At 46.0% G+C, this 11,301-nt stretch overlaps 1 protein-coding gene across 2 annotated transcripts; it reads right to left on the reverse strand.

Moving 5' to 3' along the window:
• Positions 1-482: 482 nt before the first annotated feature.
• On the reverse strand, positions 483-10,360 carry pcolceb (procollagen C-endopeptidase enhancer b). 2 transcript variants are annotated; one of them, XM_042710357.1, is made up of 9 exons: positions 10,206-10,360; positions 6,762-6,870; positions 4,917-5,175; positions 4,370-4,494; positions 3,631-3,767; positions 2,569-3,236; positions 2,089-2,169; positions 1,304-1,474; positions 483-1,035 (listed from the first exon to the last, which is right to left on the reverse strand). In XM_042710357.1, exons 1-9 carry the CDS (start codon positions 10,298-10,300, stop codon positions 908-910), a joined length of 1,773 nt encoding a protein of 590 aa, XP_042566291.1. In that variant the 5' UTR covers positions 10,301-10,360; the 3' UTR covers positions 483-907. The 2 variants fall into 2 exon arrangements, with proteins under 2 accessions (XP_042566291.1, XP_031440764.1); XM_031584904.2 differs by having other exon boundaries at positions 483-1,038.
• Positions 10,361-11,301: the final 941 nt, after the last annotated feature.

Raw genomic sequence — 11,301 nt, forward strand, 5'->3', positions numbered from 1 at the left:
TCCACCTTTATCCCCTGGACAACTCTCTTCTATTGTCTGTGTGTGTGTGTGTGTGTGTGTGTGTGTGTGTGTGTGTGTGTGAGTGAATGTGTGTGTGTGTGAGTGAATGTGTGTGTTGATGGGTGGGTGGAGGACATAAGTGCATAAATGCATTGTGTTGACACTGGAAAGAGAATTAACCACATACAGCAACATCACATCGCATCACATCAAGGCTATGCTAAACTCCTGATGATAATCATATGGCCATTTGTCCGTTCCATGCGGTTTGTGGTAAGATGCCATATGAAAAGAGACAGTTGTGGGTCTGTCTATGCAACACATGGTGGCCCTAAGTCACCAGCAGGAACTACAGTTAACCACTAGAGGGCAGTGTTGAATCATATTACAGTGATGGTGACACAGAGGTGGATTTGTTGAAGATGGTGGACCAGCTCAGAGCAAACACAGCTGAATTTGATGTGAATGTACAAAGAATGTCCTTTTATGTTTAAAGGTTTTTATTAAAGCTCCATCATAATTTATAAAAGTCAAAGTGACCCAACAGTTACAGTATAATATCTTTATGTGTATAAAAATACATTGAAACAAAGTACACTTTTGACCACATACACAGAAATGGATGTCAATCAAATGATGTTTTACCAACGTGATATCTGCTCCATTTAAGTATATACTTTAGGTGCACTGACAGGGTATACCAAGAGTATATACTTTGGCTGTCTGACTTATATAGTGACAAATATGAGGACTTCTTCAGATGTTCAGATGTTTTTTTTGTTTTTTTTTACAAAACATACCTCATCTCGTACATGTTTGCTTTGAGAACTTCAAGTTGGCAGCATATTTTCCTCAGAGTCTACCATAGAGTCTACCAAGAGGTGTCGCTTGCCTGGCACCCTTCTGATCAGCATTGTGCCTTGGCATAATTGGCCAGTGCCTTGGCATGCACGTTCTTATACAAGAGGACAAAGCTTGTGGGTTGGAGGATGCCCCGACCTTCTGCGTCGACTTCACCCATGAGCACGTAGTTCCCTGCTGTCAATACAAAAAAAAATGTATTAGGATGAATTACTGAGTGTTGAATGAATTGAAGAATGAATGATGATTGAATGATGAATTACTGAATTTACACATTTAAAGGAATTTAAATTATATTTGTTTAGATATCAGATGACTGCTGGTTTCTCTGTCTGGGAGTTTGTGTTAGTATGTGTATGTGTTGAATTGTTTGAGTACGTGTGTGTGTGTGTGTGTGTGTGTGTATGTCAATGTTAAAGTGTGTGTGTGTGTATGCATGTACCTTTCTTCAGTGCAGGACACTTCTTGCAGGTGGCAGTGAGAGTGACTGTCATAGTGGGGCCTCTCTTGGTGACGTTCAGCGCGCCTGCCTTGTAGATCTTAATGACGGACACGCCAACCTGCACACTGTCCTGCTGACCCGGGGTGACTGTGGTCACCTTACCTGTAATCACTGAGATGAGAGGTACAGACGAGTTAGATGTGTGTCTGTGTGTGTTGTGTGAGAGTGAGCACGAGTGTGAGAGAGAACTGACTAAGAACATAACAGACAGTGAAAGAAAAAAAAAAACAGGAAGATCATTTTCACAGTTCTTGCTGTCGTACGAAACTAATTCAAATTCTTTTTCATTTCGGAGGAAATTTACATTCTATGCTGTGACCTTTACATGCGAAATGAGCTGGAAACGTGTTAAAAAACCTCCCCGCGTGACTACAGCTATCTCCAGCTGCTGGCTGTCACCTCAGCAGAGAGACACATCTCCCATGATGCCCCTTGCTCTGGTGCCAGCCTGGTGACAGCAGTGCAGTGGAACGCTTTCCTGTGGTGTTGTTGTCCACGATTGCGAGCGCAGAGAGGCACCATGGTCGGCAAACAGTTTCTCCCCACATAGTCAGAGATACAGTGTCCATGACAACTAAGTGTGGTGGCTCCCGAAATAGCAGGAGAAAGAGAGAGGGAGTAGAGGAGGGCGAAAGAAAGACTGTGTGACAGAAGGATGAACAGAGTGAGAGAAAGGGTGTGTGTGGATGATAGGAGAGAGAGAGAGAGAGAGAAAGTTGACTCACCAAAGTGACTAGGGCAGAAATTGGACTGCATGGTGCCAGCCCTCTTGCAAGCTGGTGTGCACAAGGGGTTTGCTGCTGCAGCTGAATAGAATATAACACAAATATAAGCACAATTAGCAGACATCCACACACACAGACGAATGCTGGCACACACTTGCAGTTTCTGTACACACTCTTGCACGTGCACCCACCCACAACCTAAACACCTAGGATGTGGTGGCATGTGCAACACACTCCTCATCCTGCCAACCAGCACACACACACACACGCATCTGTGGTCTTTGTCTTCACACCTACACACACCTACACACACGCACACACAAACACGCATCTGTGGTCTTCGTCTTCACACTTACATACACATACACACACGCACACAAGCACACACACACACACACACACACACACACACACACGCACACACACAAACACCACAAACAGTGAATTTATCAGTCACATAACCAGATCATCTCCACTCACATTTCTTGGGTGCCTTCACCGCTGTTTTGGTGCTATTCTGGCCAGGCTTGCTTGCCGGTTTGATGCCTGGTTTGGAAGCTGGTTTCGGTGTGGGCTTGACTTTGGGCTTGACAGGCTTTATAACTGCCTTGGTTCCAGGTTTCCTGGTGGGTTTGATGGGTCTGGTGCGTGGTTTGGGAGTGGCTTTGGCCCCTGGTTTTGGTCCCTGCCTTGTACTCGGTTTGGGCGTGGGTCGTGTTTTAGGCTTAGGTGTTGGTCTCGGCTTGGCAGCTGGTTTTGGTTTTGGCGTCGGTTTGGGTTTTGGTGTCGGCTTAAGTTTGGGTGTGGGTCTCGTGCCTGGTTTAGGGGTCGGCCGGACCGGTTTGGGCTTCGGTGTGGGCCGGGTTCTGGGCTTCGGCGTGGGCCTGCGCGGCACGGGTCTGGGCTGAGGACGCGCTGGCGTGGGTTTGGGTTTGGGTCGAAGGGCGGGTTTGGGTGTGGGGCGTGCCGGTCTTGAGGGCCTCACGGCTCCTGCGTCCACTCGGGGGCCCGGGGCGCGGTCGATGCCCCTGGTGGCCGATCGGGAGCCTCTGGGGATGCTGTTGTAGTGGGCCATGAATCCAGCTTTGGTGACACTCAGGTCTGACACGAACTGAACCAGGAGCTCATTGGCATTGGTCACCACAGTCCTGCAGTGGGAGACAGAGACGAGCATGTACATATATAAACGTTTGCGTGTTAAGATCGAAATGTAACATTTAGGGTTTATTTGTTTGTGTGTTTGTTTGATGTCACCATCATGTATTGCATGTCGTCGTCATAACAGTATCAGTTGCTAATGATGCGGAAGTGGATGATGTGGAAGTGGATGATGTGGAGGTGGATAACGTATGAATGTGTGTGTGTGTGTGTGTGTACGTGTATGTGTGTGTGGGGGTGTGGGTGTGGGTGTGTGTGTGTATGTGTGTGTATGTGTGTGTGTGTATGTTTGTGTGTGGGTGTGGGTGTGGGTGTGTGTGTGTATGTGTGTGTATGTGTGTGTGTGGGTGTGGGTGTGGATGTGGGTGTGTGTCCAAAACTCACTCTGGCACTGTTTCCCCGCAGAACTTCCCTATTCGCCGCGAGTCATCAGTCTCCCCGCCATTAAAAAGTGCCACGTAGTCATAGCGACAGTACATGTCAGGCTCCAGATCCAATTTTTCAAATTTCACTTCAATCACCTGGGAGAGGGATATCATAGTAGGCATGTGGAAAACCAATAAACACACACCCATGAACGTGCACACACACACACACACACACACACACACACACACATGTGTACACACACAGGCACATGTAATGCCCACACTGTCCAAACTATTTCTCTCTCTCTCTCTCTCTCTCTCTCTCTCTCTCTCTCTCTCTGTCGCTCTCTCTCTCTCACCCCTCCTTTTCACCTCCTTGAATGGGGTCTTTCACTGATTCAATGTTGCCTCGTCATAGGACTGTGGTCAGGTGGAACGGACACACGCACACACACACACACACACACACACACACACACACACACACACACACACACACACACTCACACACACATGCGTCCATCTTACATAATTCAGATGTCATGACTGGCATTTACTAGAACTAATACCCCACCCCACCACCCACCCTCATTACAAGTAGACTACAGTTAACATTTAAGGCACAAAAGGCCTATTTAATGCTTACAACTGACAACCTCACAGCAATTGGATGTCAATTTTCCCACAATCCCATCTCAATCAACAGGAAGAATGGACTGTCTGGGGAAGGGAGATTCGTGATGAAAGCCCCTAACCATGTTGGTTTCCACGGTGATGTGCCACGAGCAGCTGATGCCTGCTGGGTAATCGGATTCGGGCCAGTTTGGCGTCTTGACTGATCCCTGTTCCTTGGTGAGCCGACCCCCACAGAACTGATTCTCTGAAGGGGCAGAAAAGAGGACAGGTGGAGGGCAATGCTTCGGCTCTGACCACACATTTATCAGACTTCTTTAGTTTTGTAGGAAAAAATGAACGGTCTTTGAAAAATGAAAATGTGCCTGAATATATGCTACAGGAAAACACTGAAGAAAAGAAACCCGTTTTCAATATACGGCATGATGGATCAAATGTTGGAGACATGTTTGAAAAATTGATGTGTGCTGAAAAAAAAAAAGTGAGAGTGAAAGTGAGAGTTGATATGAAGCCTGACTTGATGTGAGAACTGTGAGACGTCTTTATTTACCTAGGGTTTAAAATGAAAATGTGCCTGAATATATGCTACAGAAAAACACAGAAGAAAACAAAAACCCGTGAGATATGAAGCCTGACTTGATGTGAGAACTGTGAGAAGTCTTTATTTACCATCCACATGAGGCTTTCCTCCACTGAAGTAAGCCAGGAAGCCTCTGCCGCCGGTGCCTCCATCCGACACCATCTCCAGCATCATGAGGTTGGAGGTGGAGATGATGGAGCCCGGGCGAAACGTTCCGCAGAAGCGCCCCAACTTCTGCGTCGTGTACGAGTGGCCGTTGTACACATCTACGTAGTCATAGCGACAGGTGGGGTCAGCTTCTAGGTCAAAGATGCGGAACTGGAGCATCACGACATGGCCGTCTGGCACCTAGGAGGGTGATGAAAGTACAACAAGTCCACTTTGACTAAGGATAAAATCACCAAGGCAACCAAGTCAAGTCAGCTAAGTAAACTTCTAGTCAACTGACAAGAACATGTTTACAATAAAGTTGGCCAGAAAAAAGTTTTAGTGATTTCGTGGGCAATATGGCAATATGGACATCTTGGAAGTCACAGTCGGTGTCAGCAGTGGTCTTTTAATAGGTCAATTATCAGACAGCAGCTGACACTTGAGTGAGCTGATATGTCTTTAACCCGCTAGTAACTACGTCTGGTTAAGTTGTTTGTGGTGCTAACAATTACGATTTGAGATTTGCACACTGGTGAGGCAACTGAAAGTTTTAGTCCTGACAACATGCTGTATTTCTCATGTTCCTTTTAGGTTTTGTTACGATATTGTTGCGTGCTGGGGGGAGCTTAGGTTCCTGTAATGTAGGTAGTTCCCAGAGTTCCGGATGTTCTTGATGTCTTATTAAGTGTTGGGTTTTGGAATGTTGCTGTGTCTCCCTGTTAGTGTTAGCGTGTTAATGTTAAAATGCGTCATTAAACTGAGTCATTCCACGCCCAACGTGACAATTTAAGGAAAATTCCCCACTCGACCATCTCAGATTTGGCTTGTTCATACACTTCTTAATAGGTATAGTCCCAAATATTAGCTCTCTACTCCCAATAGTTTTGTCACAAAAATATGTTTTAGGGGGGGGGGCTTTCCTTAAGACGGTTTTTAGCAGCGTTTTCTAAAGAGCCATTTTCAAATTGCTATTACTAGAAACTATTTAAGCTAGTTCCTTCAAAATTTCTAGGCTTAAAATATGATACCATTACTTGAAGAATCTGGACTTCCAAGGGTGTGGCTTGGGTATATCATAGTATTCGGGGTGCTTGAATTTGCTCGAAAATTTTACTCTCCGCTCTGTTGCAGCATCTTTGAAGGCCTGTGGAACGCTCAACGTTAAAGCTAGAGACTTTTTTCAGCCAAATCTGAGACGGTCGAATGGGAGCCATTGTCCCACTTGACATGGAATGACTCAACTAGTCCTCCCTCGTGTCTTCTCCACTCTGTTTCAGTGTTTCCTGCATGGTTGTTGTGGGCCTCGTAATCAAAGGGTTAACGCCATAGTAGCCTTGTTCTTGCTTGATGTAACAATATGATGACAGCTCCTCCTGCCAAGTCACCGGCGTGTCTGCATATTCTGTTCTTAACTTGGGCGAACCTTGAGACAACGGCATTTGTATTGTTTCACTTTGTCTGAAGCCGCTCATTACAAACAGAAGTTATTGGCTTTGCACTTGTCTGGCTTGTATTGGCTATGCTCAGCTGTGAGGGCTGTATAAAAACAAACTAGTAGATTCTCGAGATTTCTATGCAATGCTATTACATATCTCAGGCAACGATCACTGGCTTCATCTCTTAATGTGGATGACAGTTTGCATTCACCGAAATATACATTTTCTTCCCCTTGTGCGTTGCAGACAGTAATTGCGATTTAGACTTTCATTTCATGCTGTGTTATGTGTGAAGATAAGCTAGAGTGTGGCCAGTGTTGATAGTGATGTAATGGTGGGGTGACTCACGGTGATGTACCAGGTGCATTTGGTGTTGGGCTTGTAGAAGCTGGGGAATCCCTCACTGCCCACAAACCCTGAATCGGTCACTACGTGTCCTCCGCACACGAATGTAGGCCTGAGGGAGGGGTGGAGGGAGAGAAAGGGATGGAGAGAGGGAGGGATAGAGAGAGAGAGAGGGATGGAGAGAGGGAGGGATGGAGAGAGAGAGAGGGATGAGAGAGAGAGGGGGATGGAGAGAGAGAGAGGGATGGAGAGAGGGGAGGGATGGAGAGAGGGGAGGGATGGAGAGAGAGAGAGGGATGGAGAGAGGGGGAGGGATGGAGAGAGAGAGGGATGGAGAGAGGGGGAGGGATGGAGAGAGGGAGGGATGGCGAGATACAGATTGAGAGGGGGAGGGAAGGGGACAATGGGAAGGAGGCAAAGAGGATATGAAGATATTAACTTTTAAAAAGGAAGATAAGAGCCTAAAGAGTATAGACCAACAAGGCCCAAGGAAAGAGAGTAGAGAGAAACAGAGTGTTCAGTGTTGATATACAGCATTATAGGGCCACTGGACCTTTTCACGGTGAGTTAACCGAGAGGAAGTTAGAGGGAGCACAAACTCAAATATGCAGGCACACACACACACACACACACACACACACACACACACACACATACACACACACATACACACACGTGCACACACACGCACGCACACACACTTAAACCACACAGGCAAACAATCTTGTCCTGTTCTAACATTCTGGGAAGGGGCGATGAACTTGTGCTCACAGGCTGTTTTCTTAAACACTGGCCAACTCTGCTGTGCAGACTTCATTACTACAAAGCACACTCTGTCACACACACACACTCACACACACACACACACCGATATACTACACGTAGACACAGGTAGAATCTCCCTTTAGCTCTGTTGTGAAATAACTGATATTGGTATTTTCTTTTCTTTTTTCTTTTCTTTGCTTTTCTTTCTTTCTTTCTTTTACTCACACCCTCATTCATTCATGCAGCACTTCACATTACACACATGCAAATATATGGCGCAAACCACCGTATAGACTGAGACACCTCACAAAGTCCACATTGATGGTGCACATGTGCAATTACATGTTATATAATTTTCAGTCTGCTCTCTCTATTTCTCTCCGCCTCTCTCTCTCTCTGTCTCTCTCGCTCTCTCTTTCTGTCTCAGAGCCGATCAAAGCTGTGGCCCACATGCAAGGCAATTTTATGTGCAGCATTCAGTAAAGTTAAGACCACCGCTGCCTAAAAATAAACCTTTTATCAATCCATTAACTGGGGCAAAATGCTATTTCGGGTGATTTCAAGCACTCTCACCAGGCTGCAGCACAGTCCTAAGAAAAGAACAGCTGTCTTTTGCCCACGCTGTATTTGTTCATCTGTTCTTTTGTTCATTTGTTCATCCGTGCATCTATTCGTTAGTTCCTGCCTTAACTGAACCCTGCTCCACGGATAAAGTCTATCCCTTGAGGTAAGGTTAGACACTGTGTAGTGGGTGAGTTGGAGCCAGTTGATTGCCTTTGATATTGACCTCGCCTGGGGTGAGAGATTGTTAACACAGACAGGTCAAAGGCGACTGTTTCCCCTTAAACAACCCGAGGGAAATGCTATAATTCTTTATTTCCTCCATTTACAGACATTTGTTTTTCCTCTTTTGTTTGCTTTTCTTTCCCTTTCTGTTCTTTTCGTTCATTCTTTCTTTCTTTCATTCCTCTCTGTTTTTCTCTCCATCTCTGTCTCTGTCTCTTTATCAGCTCCATCTTCTGCTATCTGAAATGGCTGGATGGTTGGTCAGACAGTCATAATTAAAGCTCAACTCTTCGGACTCTCTCTGCATACACGTAGACACAGTTAGAATCTCCCTTTAGCTCTGATATTGGTATTTTCTTTTCTTTTCTTTTCTTTTCTTTTCTTTTCTTTTCTTTTCTTTCTTTCTTTTACTCACAAACTCATTCATTCATGCAGCACTTCACATTACACACATGCAAATATATGGCGCAAACCACCATATAGACTGAGACACCTCACAAAGTCCACATTGATGGTGCACATGTGCAATTACATGTTATATCATTCTCAGTCTGCTCTCTCTCTATTTCTCTCCGCCTCTCTCTTTTATGACTCAGAGCCGATCAAAGCTGTGGCTCACATGCAAGACAATTTTATGTGCAGCATTCAGTAAAGTTAAGACCACCTTTTGCCTAAAAAGAAACCTTTTATCAATCCATTAACTGGGGCAAAATGCTATTTCGGGTGATTTCAAGCACTCTCACCAGGCTGCAGCACAGTCCTAAGAAAAGAACAGCTGTCTTTTGCCCACGCTGTATTTGTTCATCTGTTCGTTTGTTCATTTGTTCATCCGTGCATCTATTCGTTAGTTCCTGCCTTAACTGAACCCTGCTCCACGGATAAAGTCTATCCCTTGAGGTAAGGTTAGACAGTGTGTAGAGGGTGAGTTGGAGCCAGTGGATTGCCTTTGATATTGACCTCGCTTGGGGTGAGAGATTGTTAACACAGACAGGTCAAAGGGGACTGTTTCCCCTTAAACAACCCGAGGGAAATGCTGTAATTCTTTATTTCCTCCACTTACAGACATTTGTTTTTTCCTATTTTGTTTGCTTTTCTTTCCCTTTCTGTTGTTTTCATTCATTCTTTCTTTCTTTCATTCCTCTCAGTTTTTCTCTCCATCTCTGTCTCTTTGTCTCTTTATCAGCTCCATCTTCTGCTATATGAAATGGCTGGATGGTTGGCCAGACAGTCATGATTAAATATTATATTATAATCAGCTCTTCGGACTCTCTCTGCATCCGCTCTTGGGGAACCCAAAACCCTCAAAATGCCTAATTCAGCCCTGACCCGAGACCAGCTCAATCCCAATCCAAATCCCTCAATCCAGTACTCATATCCTTCAAATAACACTCCACAAACCAATTCTGTCTCCCTTGTCTGGCATTCAGGGCATGGCTTTCACAGCCCACAAACAACTCAGCCCTTTCATTGACAGCAACTGGCGAACATTAGTGAGGAGAGAAGAGTATTTATTGAAGGTGAGTGTTTATGTTCTATAGGTAGTATTTATAAAAGATGCAACAAAAGTTGAGAGAAAAAAAAGCAACAGGGGAGGCATTGATGTGGCAAGGCACCTTGAAACATACATGCACGTTCTCCATACATGTGACAATACGCTTAGGCAGGCTTACGCGCACACACTCACACACACTCGCGCACACACACACACACACTCGCGCACACACACTCGTGCACACACTCGCACACACACACACACACTCGCGCACACACACTCGCGTACACACACACACACCACACACACACCACACACACACACACACACACAGACACACACACACACACACACACACACACACACACACACACACAAACATCCACACTCAGAGAGTAACTCACCTTGTGAAGTTGGTCTGGCCTTGGCCTTGGCCTTGTCCCCGCACCCATCCTATCCCCAGCAGCAGCACGGTCCACACACACAACTCACTCCTCATCCTGCAGTGCACGCAGGAGCGAGGGACCGAGCGGGGAGAAGGGAAGGAGGACGGGAGGGAGGGAAGAGAGGAGGGAGAGGCGTGGAGAGCAAAAGGCGGAGTGAGGGAGAGAGGGTTAGCCTTCACAAGGATGAAGGAGCAAAAGAGAGATAGAGAGAGAGAGAGAGAAAGGGACTAAAATAAAGGAATGAGTGGGCAAAATGAGGTTAAGAGAGGATTTTTAATCATTCCCAGATGATCAGGCCACGGGGGTCAGGCTTGTTTTGGATTGATGGTCGGATGGGACTTTTATAAAATGGCAATGAAATGAACACAGGAGCAGACGGGCAGACAAACAAAAACAAGCTTCAGCCTCAGGCGTGTTTCTCGTGTCTGTCTCGTCTCGTGTCTGTCTCGTCTTGTGCGGGAGAGTCTTCCTGGGCGCCGGTTTACACGCCTGGCTGCTGCATTAGTGTGCAGAGTCTGTTTATACTGCAGGCATGTTTTTCTGTATGCATATATGTGGATTGTGTGCTACTGATCAAGGTTGGAAAATATGCGTTTTACAAGTGTGTGTGTGTGTGTGTGTGTGTGTGTGTGTGTGTGTGTGTTTGTGTGTTCCTGTGTGTTTAGGGGTGTGTTTCTAGGTTTCTACACAGACTGCCAGTGTTGGGTGCACATAATGATTGCCTCTCTCGCAGTCCTGAAAGGCCCACTGAAAACCACATCGTTTCCTCCTCCCTGCACGCGCGGCCAATGGCACTGAGGGACTATTATGGGCTGTCCAGGCATTTCCAAACGAGACGGGGCGGAGGGTCCACTCTAAACACTGACATGGGGGTCTGTGACAATCTCATAAGTGGGATGCAACCCAAGACCTATATCAGCGCCAATGACGATCAGTGACCGATCGTTTACTTGGCTTGTCTCCGGCCATTCTGATTCTAACATTGACGTGTATGGTATGGTATGACTTCATGGGATACCCCATTTCTGTCTTGACTGTCCTGTCAATTCATTTT

This window comes from Clupea harengus, chromosome 18 (genome assembly GCF_900700415.2).
Source record: "Clupea harengus chromosome 18, Ch_v2.0.2, whole genome shotgun sequence".
NCBI lineage: Eukaryota > Metazoa > Chordata > Actinopteri > Clupeiformes > Clupeidae > Clupea > Clupea harengus.

Coding starts and splice junctions, on each gene's coding strand:
- pcolceb (XM_031584904.2), bottom strand. CDS start 10,300: ATGAGGAGTGAGTTGTGTGTGTGGACCGTGCTGCTGCTGGGGATAGGA. Junction 4,495..4,916: donor AGGAAAGCCTCATGTGGATG/GTAAATAAAGAC, acceptor CTGCCCCTTCAG/AGAATCAGTTCTGTGGGGGT. Junction 2,170..2,568: donor GGTGAAGGCACCCAAGAAAT/GTGAGTGGAGAT, acceptor TATTCTATTCAG/CTGCAGCAGCAAACCCCTTG.